The sequence below is a fragment of the Pogoniulus pusillus genome, chromosome 36 (assembly GCF_015220805.1).
Source record: "Pogoniulus pusillus isolate bPogPus1 chromosome 36, bPogPus1.pri, whole genome shotgun sequence".
Classification (NCBI taxonomy): Eukaryota; Metazoa; Chordata; class Aves; order Piciformes; family Lybiidae; genus Pogoniulus; species Pogoniulus pusillus.
Window position 1 is genome coordinate 2,590,445 of NC_087299.1, and position 15,473 is coordinate 2,605,917.

General features: G+C 56.1%; 1 protein-coding gene across 8 annotated transcripts in view; it reads left to right on the forward strand.

Annotated features, from left to right (window-relative positions):
• The window catches only part of ARHGEF10L (Rho guanine nucleotide exchange factor 10 like), a 61,731-nt gene that overhangs the window by 8,449 nt on the left and 37,809 nt on the right, over positions 1 to 15,473 (forward strand). For 3 of the 8 annotated variants that reach the window (XR_010308497.1, XM_064171704.1, XM_064171708.1), the window contains exons 2-13: positions 3,402 to 3,486; positions 3,745 to 3,924; positions 4,050 to 4,077; positions 4,617 to 4,702; positions 4,831 to 4,914; positions 6,647 to 6,822; positions 7,349 to 7,465; positions 8,998 to 9,106; positions 9,468 to 9,560; positions 10,491 to 10,597; positions 10,826 to 10,903; positions 11,748 to 11,927. Coding sequence is in view for 7 of the 8 variants with exons in the window: in XM_064171704.1 (XP_064027774.1) it covers positions 3,450 to 3,486; positions 3,745 to 3,924; positions 4,050 to 4,077; positions 4,617 to 4,702; positions 4,831 to 4,914; positions 6,647 to 6,822; positions 7,349 to 7,465; positions 8,998 to 9,106; positions 9,468 to 9,560; positions 10,491 to 10,597; positions 10,826 to 10,903; positions 11,748 to 11,927 (1,275 nt within the window). In the remaining variant the exon portion in view is untranslated. The other 5 variants (XM_064171705.1, XM_064171706.1, XM_064171707.1 and 2 more) reach the window with 5 other exon arrangements.

The following is a 15,473-nucleotide window of genomic DNA, read 5'->3' on the forward strand; positions in this document are numbered from 1 at the left end:
TGAGGAAAAATAATATACAGAAATAACAGTTTTTATTTTAATGTAGCAAGGTTTGGGGGGGATTAGTTTGTAGTTCTCAGTGGCAGTTTTGGTGCAGCTGGGTCAAGTGACAGCCTCTGGGACAAGCTGGGCTGATGAGGAGCTTGTGTCAGCTGTCAAAATGGGAAGTCCTGGACTGCATCAAGAGCAGTGTGGACAGCAGGGCAAGGGAGGTGATTCTGACCCTCTGCACAGCTCTGCTGAGAGCCCAGCTGGAGCTCTGTGCCCAGTTCTGGAGCCCCTGATCTGGAGGTGCTGGACTGTGGCCATAGAAGAGCCACAAGGATGCACAGAGGGCTGCAGCTGCTCTGCTCTGAGGCCAGGCTGAGAGAGTTGGGGTTGTGCAGGCTGGAGAGCAGAAGGCTCTGAGGAGACCTTATTGTGGCCTTCCAGCATCTGAAGGGGGCTACAGGAAAGCTGAGCAGAGTCATTTTTAGGGTGTGAGGTAGGGCTAGGACCAGGGTCAATGGATCCAAGCTGGAGTAGGACAGACTTAGGTTAGACATGAAGAGGTTCTTCACCATGAGGGTAGTGATGCACTGGCACAGGTTGCCCAGGGAGGTGGTGGAAGCCTCATCCCTGGATGGTTTCAAGGCCAGGCTGGATGTGGCTGTGAGCAACTCTGCTCTAGTGTTGAGGTGTCCCTGCCTGTGGCAGGCAGGCTTGGAACTGGATGATCTTTGAGGCCATTTCCAACCCTGACAGTTCTATGGTGGTGTGAAGTGACCTTCTCCTGCCCTGCTCTGGGATCAAATTAAGGCTCAGGCACTTCATCCTCCTCCTGCTTCCCTCTCCCAGTCCAGAACCCATCAGCTTTAGGGAAGAGCAAAACAAAGCAGGGAGCAAACTGCTGTCTGGCTCAAGCCAGCAGCTGGCTTGGTTTTTCCCAGGTGCTTGTTTCCTTTTCCCTTGGTTTAGGGTTTTTTTGGGGGTTTCTTTTATCACTACAAAAGGATTGGATTGGATTTTATGTCCCCATGGTCTCAGCTTTGCAGCTCCCAGTGGGGTTGGATTTATCAGGGTTCTTGTGGTGGATTTCTGGCTTGGTTGGCATCACATCCACAGGGACCAAACCCAGAGCAGAAAGAGGGAAGGGAATTGCATGCACTCATGGGAAGCAGATTGGGTGAGACATCAGAGCAGTTTTAGCTGCTTTAGTTGAGTTTCTGCTTCCAGGACCAGGGAAGGAGTTCAAGGAAGAGCTAAAAACTAAGGCACTGTGGATCCTCCTCCCAGATCAATCCCTATTAATGTGTTTAGGGAGTCAGCTGGCTCCACAACTTGCAGAAGTGGCTGGGAAAGGATATTTGCTGCAGCAACACAGGTCAAGAAGGGGAAGAAGAGGTCAATTCTTCGGGCTGGGGAAGGGTTGAGTTTAGTTTGATGCTTTGGAGGGAGCTTGGCAGTGAGGTGAGATTGGGGTTGCTGAGAGCTTTGCAGCCCAGTGGGGTTGCAGCATCTTGTGCACAAAGTTTGGCTGCAGAGGGTCTCTTGCTTGTTTCCCAGGGGGAAAGGCATCTCTGGGAGGTGAGTTCAGAGCTCAGCTGCCTCCTGCTGTGCTCTGGACCTGTGTGCATAGAAATGTGATGCTGGAGCTGTGTGGCTTGGGCCCAGGGAGTGGTAATGCAGGTAACAGTGACCTCCATTCCAGTTGGGAATGCAGGTAACTGCAGTTGCTGGCTGGTCTCAGGTGGTGTTTCCCAAGGCTCAGTGCTGATCCAGCTACCAGTGACCTGGATGAGAGGATTGAGGCAGTTTGCAGATGATAGTAAGGTGGGAGGGACTCTTGATCTGCTGGAGGCTCTGCCAGGTTGGTTCCATGGGCTGAGATTCAACAAGATCAGGAGCTGGGTCCTGCACTTAGGTCACAACAACCCCAGGAATGCTCCAGGCCCAGGGCATAGTGGATGGAAAGTGCCTGCTGGAAAGGCTGTGGGGATGTTGGTCAGCAGCTGGCTGAGGATGGGCCAGGGTGTGCCCTGCTTGCCAAGAAGGGCACTGGCATCCAGGCCTGGATCAGCAGCAGTGTGGCAGTGGGACCAAGGCAGTGACACACCTTGAGCCCTGGGGTCAGTTTTGGACCCCTCCCTCCGAGAAGGACATTGAGGGATAGGAGCAGGTCCAGCTGGAGAAGGGTCTGGAGAACAGGGCTGGGGAGGAACAGCTGAAGGAGCTGGGAGTGTTGAGCTTGGAGAAGAGGAGGCTGAGGGGAAACCTTCTGGCTCTCTACAGCCCCCTGAAAGGAGGTTGGAGCCAGGTGGGGTTGGTCTCTTCTCCCAAGGATCAAGTGAAGGGACAAGAGGAAAAGACCTGGGGAGGTCCAGGTTGGATGTTTGGAACAATTTCTTTCCCTTTGAGAGTGGTCAGGCGCTGGCCCAGGCTGCCCAGGGAGGTGGTGGAGTCTCCATCCCTGGAGATGCTCAAGAAACCTGTGGCCATGGCACTTGGGGCCATGGTTTGGTGTTGGGTTGATGGTTGGACTCAGTGATCTGAGAGGTCTTTTGCAGCCTTAGTGATTCCATGAAGCCCAAAAGGGTTTTGGTACCCAGGGAATAAAAGGGACAGGTTTTTTTTGGGGGGGGATATCATCCTGTGGCTGTGCATATCCCCTAAACCCCCACCCCAGGGGGCATCCCCTAAACCCCCACCCCAGGGGGCATCCCCTAAACCCCCACCCCAGGGGGCATCCCCTAAACCCCCACCCCAGGGGGCATCCCCTAAACCCCCACCCCAGGGGGCATCCCCTAAACCCCCACCCCAGGAGAAATGGTGGCTGGGGGTGGAGGTCACAGCCCTGTGGAGCACAGCATTCGTTGTTCACCTCCTGCTGCTTCCAACAGGACCAAACCTGTCACTCTTGGCCCTGCTCTGCTCTTTGCAGCCTCTCAGATGCCATTTCTCTCTGTTCCATTGTCCCTGAGGAATGGGAATCCCTCTCTCTGTCCTTTCTCTTCCTCTTGGTGACCTTTCAGGGTGTCCTGCTGGGGCATCTCTGGTTACCAGAGCGGATGAGGCATCGATCGCAGGGAGGAGGCTTGGCGCTTCCTGACCCTCTTGAGACCTTCAGGCTGGATGCTCTGGGCTGGATTTCCTCTGCACAAGATAAATTCCCAGTTCAGGAGCTGGATGTGAGACTTGCAGAGGATAAATTCCCAGGAAAGCAGCTGGATTTGCTGTGCAGGAGCTGGACTTGTCCTGCAAACTGGGACCTGGGAGCAGCTCTTGTGCTTCCTTGCCAGGTTTTGCAGCAGCTGGAGTTGGATCCATCACTCCTGGGCTCTCCCCACTTCTTCTTCTCTTCTGTGAGTAGATTTGCAGGGTCTGATCTGCCCTCTCAACCCATTTCTCCTTCTTTCCCACAGGAAAGCCTCAGGGAAGGGCCCAGGTGGAGCATCTGGACCCCTAGCACCATGGCTTCATCAGAGCTGCCCCCCCACCCTGCAGTAGGTACTGTCAGCCCGCTGGGGGGGGGGGGCAGAAGAAGGGCACACCAAGCCTTGGGCAGGAAGGGAGGCACCCTCCAAGCCCCCATTAGAGCTTTTGGGGGGGTCATGAAATGCCAAAGAGCTGTTATGTTGTGTGGGTTTGGGGGCATGGAGGTTCTTCTGCCCCCCTCCATCGCCATCATCTCCCCTTCCATCATCTCTCTCGGGGTGCAGCAGCACTTGAAGGAGGACCCCAAAGTGACAGACTTTATCCTTGCAGGTGACCATCTTGTCCCAGAGCCCCCCAGCCCCCTGGCCCACGGGGTGGAAGATCTGGGTGAAGCCTTTGCCTTTGAGGACAGCGAGGAAGAGGAGGAGGAGGAGGAGGAAGAAGACTCAACGGCTGAAGCTGTCCTCCGGGCACCTCCTCGCAGGCGCCGTGCTGCCAGCTCTGGAACTGGTGAGGTGCAGGAGTTTGGGGGGGGGGGGTTGGGGAGAGTCTCCAGTGTCCCCCATGTCCCCCCTGTGTCACTTTTGGGTGGCCTGGCTGCCAACTCTGTTGCTCTTTGCTTTTCCTCTCTGTAGATGGGTTGGTGCCAGAGACCCAGGAAGGGTATGTGGGGTCTTGGGGGGTGGGGGTGGGGTGGATTTTGGGAGGGGGTGGTTTGGGTCCCTTGAAGTACAGCTTTGGGGTTTGCCCCTCCCTGTTTGCCGTGTCACAGCCTGGTGCCATGCCTCAGTTTCTTGGCTTCTCCCCATGCAAAAGGAGCTGCAAGAAGAGAGGGCCCTGGAATGTTGGGGTGCACCTGAGGATGTCTGGGGGCTTTGAGGGTCGTGAGGACTTCCTGCAGCTCCCAGACCAGGAGATGAGGGAGAAACCTCTTTGTTTGCTGTTTGGAGTGGGCTGGGAATGTTTGGGGTGAAGTGATGTAAATCTGGGTGCAAGGCTGGGCTTAGCCCTCCTGGTGGACCCTCAAAAGCCAGGACCCTCCAATCTGTGAAGCAGATGTTGGGGTGGGGATGGGAATTTAAGCTTCATTCTGGGCTTGTCAAACCCTGCAGTATGTGATGGTGGGGGGGGGGGGGGGGATGAGAGACCTGATCCCAGGGGGATTCACACCCTGGGGTGCTCCCTGACCCCATTCCCTGCAGGTTGCCAGCAGGGATGAGCAATGGGGAGGCTGCTGGAGATGCCCCCATCAATGCCCAGACCTGGAAGAGGAAAAGCAGCAGCCAAGGTGGGTTCCAAATGCTTTTGAAGCAACCCTGCCATGGCCTGGGAGGGTTTTCTTCAGCCTGCTTTGATCCTTGGGTGCTGACCTGAGCCCTTGGGGGCTTTGTTTTTGTGTGTGTCCCCCCCCAATAGAGGAGCGCTTTGAGTTCCCACCCGTGGAGGATGATGTGATCTATGATGATGTCCCCTGTGAGACCCTTGATGCTGACCATGATGGTAGGGACAAACCTTACCCCACACTGTTTGATTTTGGGGGGCCATGAGTTCATTTTTTTGCCTGCCTGGGCAAACTGAGGCATGCTCTGGGCAGCAGTGAATCCTAGAAGGGGATGTGGACATGGACAATCCTGGGGCAGCTGTTGGAATTTGGGAGGGGTGAAGGCAGATGTGCTCCCAGAGAGGTTCCAAGACCTCTGTGTTCCCCCAGGGTGCAGCACTGGGACTGGTTCTGTTCATCAGTGATCTGGGTGATGGGGATTGAGGCAGTCTCAGACCATTGGCAGATGACACCAGGATGGGAGGGATGTTGATCTGCTGCAGGGTTGGAGGCTTTGCCAGGCTCTGGTCAGGCTGAGGCCAATGGATGAGGTTCAACAAAGCCAAGGGTTGGGTCCTGCACTTGGGTCATAACAATCCCAAGGAAGGCTCCAGGCTGGGGGCAGAGTGGCTGCAAACTGCCCAGCAGGAATGGTCCTGGAGGTGTTGGTTGGCTGCAGCTGACAATGAGCCAGGGGGTGCCCAGGTGGGCAAGAAGGGCACCAGCAGCCTGGCCTGGGTCAGCAAGAGTGCAGCCAGGAGGAGCAGGGCAGGGATTGTCCTTCTGTGCTCAGCATGGTGAGGCTACACCTTGAGTGCTGGGCTCAATTTTGGGCTCCTCACTCCAAGAAGGACATTGGGGGGCTGGGGCAGGTCCAGAGAAGGACAACGAAGCTGGGGAAGGGTCTGGAGAGCAGGGCTGGGGAGGAGCAGCTGAGGGAGCTGGGGGTGTGCAGCCTGGGGGAAAGGAGGCTGAGGGGAGACCTTTTGGCTCTCTGCAGCTCTCTGAATGGAGCTGGGGGTTGGTCTCTTCTCCCAAGGGAGAAGTGACAGGACAAGAGGAAATGGCCTTAGGTTGTCTGAGGGGAGGATTAGGTTAGACCTGGGGAACAATTTCTTCCCCTTGAGGGTTATCAAGGCCTGGCTTCAAAGCCTGCTGGATGTGGTGCTGAGGGCCACGTGTTGCTGGTGCCCTGGCAGTGCTGGGTTCAGGGTTGGACTCAGTGATCATAGAATCAGTCAGAGTAGGAAAGGACCACAAGGATCAGCCAGTTCCAACCCCCCTGCCATGGGCAGGGTCACCTCACACTAGGTCAGGCTGTCCACAGCCTCATCCAGCCTGGCCTTAAACACCTCCAGGGCTGGAGCTTCCACCACCTCCCTGGGCAACCCATTCCAGGCTCTCACCACCCTCATGCTGAAGAGCTTCTTCGTAATACTCAGTGTGACTCTCCCCATTTCCAGCTTTGCTCCATTCCCCCCAGTCCTATCCCTCCCTGACAGCCTCAAAAGTCCCTCCCCAGCTTTCTTGTAGCCCCTTTCAGGTACTGTGATTTCCCATTGGAATGGGCTGCCCAGGGAGGTGGTGGAGGCACCATCCCTGGGGGTCTTCAAGATAAGACTGGATGAGGCACTTAGTGCCATGGTCTGGTTGATTGGATAGGGCTGGGTGCTAGGTTGGACTGGATGATCTTGGAGGTCTCTTCCAACCTGCTTGATTCTATGATTCTATGAAAGACCACAACAAGGTCACTTGGGAGCCTTCTCCTCTCCAGAGCGAACAGTCCCAACTCCCTCAGTCTCTTCTTAAAGCTCTTTTCCAACCAAACCAATTCTGTGCTTCTCAACCTCTGAGCAACTTTGCAGCACCTCCTGAAGGGTCCTTTCTGCTTTGCTTTGCTTTGCTTTGCAGGCCTGAGCACCAAGCCCAGCCTGATCTACGAGGAGGTGCAGCGTGGCGAGGGACCGCGGCTGGCCGAGGACTTGGGCTGGAGCTCCAGCGAGTTCGAGAGCTACAGTGAGGATTCTGGGGAGGAGAACAAGCCTGAGGCTGAGCCCACCAAGCATCGAGCATCATTCCAGCCCAAGGTAGCAACTTGAAGTCAATCTTCTTATTGTTGCTGGTTTTATTTCCCCCTTTCCCCCTCCTCTGGTTTTTCTTGCATGGAGCTCCTCCGGATGGCGACGTTAAGAGGATGCTGCAGTTCCCCGGGGCCAACTTGACACTTTAGGGCTTTCATTTCAATCCCTTCCCCCCCTTTTTTTCTTTCCCCAGTTTTACTTTCAACGTTTTTTTTTTGCCTTGGATTTTCAATGACTTTTTGGTGTGTTTTCCCCTTCCCTCCTGTGCACTGCTGAAGCTTGGCTGCTGCCTTTCCCCTGCGCTTGCTCCCTCTCCCTTTCCCCTGCGCTTGCTCCTTCTCCCTGCTCCAGCCCAACCTGGATTGCTGGGGGTGGGGGGGAAGATGCTGCCTTGGACAATGCTGCTTTGGGATGATTTCTCCTCCTCTTTGTTGTTTTGGTTTTTTTTTGGCTGCCTACCTTGGATCTCTTCTCTGCCTTCTCTCGCCTCCTCTGCCTTCTCCTCCTCCTGCCTGGTTTGCTTTGGGCTCAGCTTTCTCCAGACCTGAATAGACTAAAGGAGAGATACGCCAGGACTAAGAGGGACATCCTGGCTTTAAGAGTTGGGGGGAGAGACATGCAGGAGCTGAAGCAGAAGTACGATTGGAAGGTACTGTCCCCTCCTCCATCCCTTTGTCCCTTCATTCCCCTCAATTTTCCATGGAGAGGTGAGGGTTGGAATTCATCCAGGCTGAATTCATCCCATTTTATCCTCCCCCCCCCCCCCAAGAAGAGTGGAGTTAAGCACCACAAAGCTGCCTCTCATCTCCATCTGTCTTGCAGCTCCCATTTGCTTGCCCAAACTTTTTGCTTGTTGGGTGTTTTGTTTTCTTTCAAGGGGCATTTGGATGAAGCCAAGGTTGGCCCACAGGGATAGATGGACCTGAGAAGGTGTTTTTTGCCCCTGATACAGGGTGGAAATCAGGTGGGGAAGGAGGTTCTTGGGAGGTATGGAAACAGCACAAAGCCTTTCCCAGCCTCAAACCATCCAGGTTGGCCTATTTGTGGCCAGGTTGGGCTTGGGAAGGTGACACCACTGTCAGCTTGGGCTATAAAAACGCTGTGATGGGAGGTGTGAAAGGTCACCACACCCCCAGCCCTTTGCTCCCTCACATGCTACACCCCCAGCTGTGAGGAGGGGATGGATGGATGGATGTGCTCCTGCCTCCCTTCCCTCCTCCCTCCTCTTTGCTTTTGCTGCATGCTCCTGCTTTGCCTGCGCCTGCTTGCCTGTGGCTGGGTCCCCGTGGAGCCAGGAGAGATGCTGGAGCATCCTTTTTCCTCAGCCATGCACCTCCTCTTCCTCCCCATTGGGCTGTGCAGGAAAAGGGGGATGGCTCCTGAAGGAGGTATCTCCAAGGGGATGAGCTGAAACAGGAGATGATGCTCAGAGGAGATGGCTCCAGCAGGGTGGTACCACTCTCTCTGGACTCCAAATAGGGAATGATGATTGGAGATCAGAGGAGATGTCCTCAAGGGGGTGAAGCTGGTGTATCCAGACCTAAAATGGGGAATGATGTTTGAAGGAGGTGTCCCCAGGGGGTAGAAGAACTCTTCTCTGAACCCACAATGGGAAACAGTGTTTGGAGAGAACAGTGCTGAAAGCAGATGGCCCCTAGGGAATGGCTTCCACTGTATCTGGAGTCAGAAAGAGGGACAGTGCTCAGAGATGTCCCCCAGGGGATGGCACCACTTCATCTGGACCCTAAATGGGAGGTGATGCTCAGAGGAGATGTCCTCAAAGAGATGGCATTGCTGTATCCAGACCTAAAATGGGTGATGATGCTTGGAAGAGATGTCCCCAAGGGGATGGTGCCTCTGCATTTGGATCTGAAATGGGCATTGATGCTCAGAGGGGATGTCTTCATGGGGATGGTACCACTCTATCTGGACCCAAAATGGGGACTGATGCTCAAGAGGGGACAGTGTTCAGAGGAGGTGCTCTCAAGAGGATGGCACTGGTGTATCCAGACCTAAAGTGGGTGGTGATGCTTGGAGATGTCCCCAAGGGCATGGTGCCTCTGCACCTGGATCTGAATCAGAGGAGGATGCTCAGAGGGGATGCCCTCATGGACCAAATGACTCAAAATGAGATTCTAGTGCTGCCTCGAGCCTCCTGGTCCCTCTCATCCCCCTGTCTAGATGACCCAGCTGATGAAAGCAGCCAAAAGTGGTACCAAGGATGGTTTGGAGAAGACCAAGATCGCTGTGATGAGGAAGGTGACCTTCCTGCACCGGAAAGAAGCACCAGGTCAGTGTGGAAATCCTCTCCCTTTGCTTTTGACAGCCAAATCAAAAGGCCTTTTGGAAGGTATTAAGGGAGAAAAAAGAATTCCCTCTGAATCCTCATGGCTTCCAACTTTTCCTTTACTGATCTGTTGCTGTGGTTTAAGCTTTCACCTGACTTTTGTTTTCCACTCTGTGCAAGCTTTAGCTCGCTCCTAGCTCCAACCACTCGTGGCCTTTTGGGGAGCAGAACAATGGATTCCCACCATGCCCAGCACCCATGGGTGCCTCAGCTTGGACACAGAGCAGGATCTGCCCTAAGATACTGCTTGGTGGTGTTTTGTTGGGGGGGAGGAGGTGGTGTTAACCCTCCTGCTGTTGTGTAGGGGATGGGGAGCGGAGGAGGAGGGCGGCGGAGGTGGAAAAGCAGCCTCTTGCCCGCCGGAGCTCGAGGGTCTCCCTGGAGCATCACAGGGGAGGTAGGATCCCAACAGGTGGCCTTGGAGCTTGACCAAGGCTTCCTGGGGGATCCAGCGTGTGTGTCCCAGCCTTGCTGCATGTCCCCAGCCTGGCTTAACCTGGCTGAGGTGGGAAGCTTAAATGCTTTTTGTTCTGGGGGAGGGTCCTCCAGCTGTGGGAGGGCATCTGAACGCCAGGCTGCCGCAGAGCATCTCATCCCCAGGGCGTGGAGATGAGGAGGAGGAGGTCTTGGAGCTGGCAGGCAAGGGGTGACGAATCCTGCCTGCCAAAATTAGGGAAGGAACAAGGTCACCCAGGCAGCAGCGCCCTCCCCTGCAGCCTCCCGGCTAGCAGCTATTAATAGGCGGTGGGGATGGGGCAGGGGCGGCCATGTGGAAGAAGAGGCTGTCCAGCCAGCATGATACCTCCTTGGCTCGCTCCTACTCCTCCTCCTCAGCTGCTTCAGCCTCGGGTAAGGGCTCACCACGCTGGCAGACCAGTGCTTGCCTCTTGCCTTCTTCATTTTCTTCTGCCTGCTGCTTTTGGCTCCTTTCCTCCTCCCCATCCCCCCAAACCCCTGCCAGTTTTTCCCTGCGCTCACTCACTCTTGGAGCAAGGAGGAAGGGGATTTTCCCCCCACCCCCAACCGCGGTGGGCTTTGGGGACAGGGAGGTTTGTTGTCCCCTCCCTGCAGGGGGCTGGCAGGGTCACTGCTGGCAGCCTGACTCATGCTGGTGTCCGGTGACAGTGGCCGGAGCTAGGGGAGGGACACACAATGCTGGGAGGACTCAGAGATCCATCACTGCTCACAGCTCCAAACCTAAACCCACGCCCTGCCAAGCTGCTGATGGAGCCATGAGGGCATCTTTAGACCCCCCCCCAAAACTCTCCAGTTAGGGTCTTTTTTCTTTGGCATTTGGTTGTGGCATTTTTTTCTTGCCTCCCTCCAGGGGACTCTGAGGAGGAGGACACAGGTTTCCTGGAGGTGACAGTCTCTGACATGAAGCACCCACCGCCAGAGCTGGGCCCCATGCCTGAGGGGCTGAGCCCACAGCAGGTTGGCATGGGGTGGGTCGGGGTTTTTGGGTGGGGTGGGCACAGCTTCCCCTTCTCCTCTGATTGAGCAAGCCGGGAGAGGGCGAGTCAGCAGAAAGCCCTGCTGCTGCCTCAGCACTTCTGCTGCCCGCTCTGCCCGTGCTGCCTGCCCCCAGCTGTGTCATTTTGCTGGGGTGGGGGAGGGCAGGCAGGGTGAGCTGAGCCTGCCTGAGCCCTGCTGGCCCCGCAGGTGGTGCGGCGCCACATCCTGGGCTCCATCGTGCAGAGCGAGCGCAGCTACGTGGACTCCTTGAAGCGCATCCTGCAGGTGGGGGCAAACTCCCTCTTGGTTTTGGGGCTGGGGGGGGAAAAGGGGGAGGTTTTGGGGCTGGGAAGGGGGGTGTGAGGATGAGGGGATACTGGGGGGTTGTTTAGCTTAGAGAAGAGGAGGCTCAGGGGGGACCTCATTGCTGTCTGCAGCTACCTGAAGGGACATTGTAGCCAGGTGGGGTTGGGTTCTGCTCCCAAGCAACCACCGATAGAACAAGGGGACACAGCCTCAAGTTGTGTTGGCTCAGGAGCAGTGTGGGCAGCAGGACCAGGGAGGTTATTCTGCCCCTGTACTCGACACTGCTCAGGCCACACCTTGAGTGCTGTGTCCAGTTCTGGGCCCCTCAGTTCAAGAGAGATGTTGAGGTGCTGGAAGATGTTGAGAGAAGGGCAGCAAGGCTGGGGAGGGGCCTGGAGCACAGCCCTGTGAGGAGAGGCTGAGGGAGCTGGGGGGGTGCAGCCTGCAGCAGAGGAGGCTGAGGGCAGAGCTCATTGCTGCCTGCAGCTGCCTGCAGGGAGGCTGTAGCCAGGTGGGGTTGGGCTCTGCTGCCAGGCAGCCAGGGCCAGAAGAAGGGGCCCCAGGCTGAAGCTGTGTCAGGGCAGGTTGAGGCTGGCTGTTGTTAGGAAGTTGTTGTCAGAGAGAGTGATTGGCATTGGAATGGGCTGCCCAGGGAGGTGGTGGAGTCTGTGTGGCTGGAGGTGTTGCAGCCAAGGCTGGCTGGGGCACTGAGTGCCATGGTCTGGTTGGTTGGGCAGGGCTGGGTGCTAGGTTGGGCTGGCTGAGCTTGGAGCTCTCTGCCAACCTGCTTGATTCTGTGATTCTCTGATGGCATCTCGCACAGGACTACAGGAACCCCTTGATGGAGATGGAGCCCAAGGTGCTGAGCGCTCGGAAGTGCCAGGTGGTGTTCTTGCGGCTGAAGGAGATCCTGCAGTGCCACTCCATGTTCCAGATCGCCCTGGCCTCGCGCGTGGCCGAGTGGGACTCTGCTGAGAAGATCGGGGACCTCTTCGTGGCCTCGGTAGGAGGGGGAGGTCACACAACCACAGCGTGTTAAGAGGTTGGAAGGGATCATAGAATCAAGCAGGCTGGAAGAGAGCTCCAAGCTCATCCAGCCCAGCCTAGCACCCAGCCCTATCCAGTCATAGAATCAAGCAGGTTGGAAGAGACTCCAAGGTCATCCAGCCCAACCTATCCCCCAGCCCTATCCAATCATAGACTCAAGCAGGCTGGAAGAGAACTCCAAGCTCATCCAGTCCAATCTATCCCCCAGCCCTATCCAGTCATGGAATCAACCAGGCTGGAAGAGAGCTCCAAGCTCATCCAGCCCAACCTATCCCCCAGCCCTATCCAATCATAGATTCAAGCAGGCTGGAAGAGAGCTCCAAGCTCATCCAGCCCAACCTATCCCCCAGCCCTATTCAGTCATGGAATCAACCAGGCTGGAAGAGAGCTCCAAGCTCATCCAGTCCAACCTATCCCCCAGCCCTATCCAGTCATGGAATCAAGCAGGCTGGAAGAGAGCTCCAAGCTCATCCAGTCCAACCTATCCCCCAGCCCTATCCAGTCATAGACTCAACCAGGCTGGAAGAGAGCTCCAAGCTCATCCAGCCCAACCTATCCCCCAGCCCTATCCAATCATAGATTCAAGCAGGCTGGAAGAGAGCTCCAAGCTCATCCAGCCCAACCTATCCCCCAGCCCTATCCAGTCATGGAATCAAGCAGGCTGGAAGAGAGCTCCAAGCTCATCCAGTCCAACCTATCCCCCAGCCCTATCCAGTCATGGAATCAAGCAGGCTGGAAGAGAGCTCCAAGCTCATCCAGCCCAACCTATCCCCCAGCCCTATCCAATCATAGACTCAAGCAGGCTGGAAGAGAGCTCCAAGCTCATCCAGTCCAACCTATCCCCCAGCCCTATCCAGTCATGGAATCAACCAGGCTGGAAGAGAGCTCCAAGTTCATCCAGTCCAGCCTATCCCCCAGCCTTATCCAATCATAGACTCAAGCAGGCTGGAAGAGAGCTCCAAGCTCATCCAGTCCAACCTATCCCCCAGCCCTATCCAGTCATGGAATCAACCAGGCTGGAAGAGAGCTCCAAGTTCATTCAGCCCAACCTATCCCCCAGCCCTATCCAATCATAGACTCAAGCAGGCTGGAAGAGAGCTCCAAGCTCATCCAGTCCAACCTATCCCCCAGCCCTATCCAGTCATGGAATCAACCAGGCTGGAAGAGAGCTCCAAGTTCATCCAGTCCAGCCTATCCCCCAGCCTTATCCAATCATAGACTCAAGCAGGCTGGAAGAGAGCTCCAAGCTCATCCAGTCCAACCTATCCCCCAGCCCTATCCAGTCATGGAATCAACCAGGCTGGAAGAGAGCTCCAAGTTCATTCAGCCCAACCTATCCCCCAGCCCTATCCAATCATAGACTCAAGCAGGCTGGAAGAGAGCTCCAAGCTCATCCAGCCCAACCTATCCCCCAGCCTTATCCAATCAGAGAATCAGGCAGGTTGGCAGAGAGCTCCAAGCTCATCCAGCCCAGCCTAGCACCCAGCCCTGCCCAACCAACCAGACCATGGCACTCAGTGCCCCAGCCAGCCTTGGCTGCAGCACCTCCAGGCACACAGACTCCACCACCTCCCTGGGCAGCCCATTCCCCATTCTTTCTGCCAACAACTTCCTCCTAACATCCAGCCTGAACCTGCCCTGGCACAACTTGAGGCTGTGTCCCTCAGGGTAGTCTGCACAGAAATGCAGCCAGGTGGGATTTGGAAGTCTCCAGAGGAGACTCCACAGCCTCTCTGGGCAGCCTGCTTCAGGCCTCCAGCATCCTCACACCAAAGAAGCTTCTCCTCCTGTTGGGGTGGAACCTTCTATGGGCAAGCTCATATCCATTGTTCCTTGTCTCATTACTGTGTACCACCAAAAAGAGCTAAGCTCTCTCCACTTGACACTCACCCCTCAGATGTTGATAGACATTGATCAGATTCCCTCTCAGCCTTCTCTGGCCTAAACAGCTCCAGGGCTCTCAGTCTCTCTTCACAAGGGAGATGCTCAAGCTCCCCAGTCATCCTCATGGCTCTCTGTTAGACTCTCTCCAGCAGATCTTTGTCTCACTTGAACTGGGAAGCCAAATTGAGGGGGAAGGTTGTGGGTGATGCCAAGCTGTGTGGTCCAGTTGATGTGCTGGAGGGAAGGGATGGGCATCCAGAGACACTTGAAGAGGTGGGGCCAAGTTAACCTCGTGAGGTTAGCAACCCCAAGTGCAGGGTGTTGCTGCCTGGGTTGGGGCAGTTCCAAGGACAAAGAGAGGCTGGGTGAGGAGTGGCTGGAGAGCAGTGCTGAGGAGGAGGACTTGGAGGTGTCAGTTGGTGACAAACTGGCCAGGAGTGGTCACTGGCAGATCAGCAGGCAACTGTGTGCTGAGCTGCATCCAGAGCAGGGAGAGAGCAGAACAGAGAGGAGCTTCTGCCCCTCTGCACTGCTGAGATCTCACCTGCAGCACTGCCTCCAGTTCAGGGGACCCCCAGCACAAGAAGGACTTGGAGCTGCTGGAGAGAGTCCAGAAGAGGCCATGAAGATGATCAGAGGGTTGGAGAGGCTGAGTTGAGGCTGTTCAGCCTGGAGGAGAGAAGGATCCAGGGAAACCTTAGAGCAGCTTTCCAGTAGCTGAAGTGGCATCAGGAGAGCTGGGGAGGGACTTTTGACAAGGGCTGGGAATGCCAGGATGAGGGATGAGGGACAGTGGCTGTGAGCTGGGAGAAAGGAGACTGAGAGTGGAGATGAGAAAGACATTCTTGAGAGTGAGGGTGGGGAGAGACTGGCACAGGCTGCCCAGGGAGGCTGTGGCTGCCTCTTCTCTGGAGGTGTTCAAGGCCAGATTGGCTGAGGCCTTGAGCACCTTGGGCTGGTGGGAGGTGTCCCTGCCCATGGCAGCTGGAACTGGTTGATCTTGAAGGTCACTTCAGACCCAACCCAGTCTGTGTTTCTATGACTGCTGCTAAACAGGCCTGTGGATGTGCTCTATCTGGACTTCAGCAAGGCCTTTGGCACTGTCCCCCACAGCAAACTGCTGGCTAAGCTGTCAGCCCATGGCTTGGATGGCAACACTCTGTGCTGGGTTAGGAACTGGCTGGAGGGCTGGACCCAGAGAGTGGTGGTGAATGGTGCCACATCCAGCTGGCAGCTGTCACTAGTGGTGTCCCACAGGGATCTGTGCTGGGCCCCATCCTCTTTAACATCTTCATAGCTGATCTGGATGAGGGCATGGAGTCAGTCATCAGCAAGTGTGCAGATGACACCAAGCTGGGGGCAGATGTGGCTGGGTTGGAGGGCAGAAGGGCTCTGCAGCAGGACCTGGATCACCTGGACAGATGGGCAGAGTCCAAGGGGATGGCTTCAATAGCTCCAAGTGCAGGGTGCTGCACTTTGGCCACAGCAACCCCATGCAGAGATACAGGCTGGGGTGGGAGTGGCTGAGAGCAGCCAGACAGAGAGGGATCTGGGGGTGCTGATTGATACCCACCTGAACATGAGCCAGCAGTGTGCCCAGGTGGCCAAGAGAGGCAGT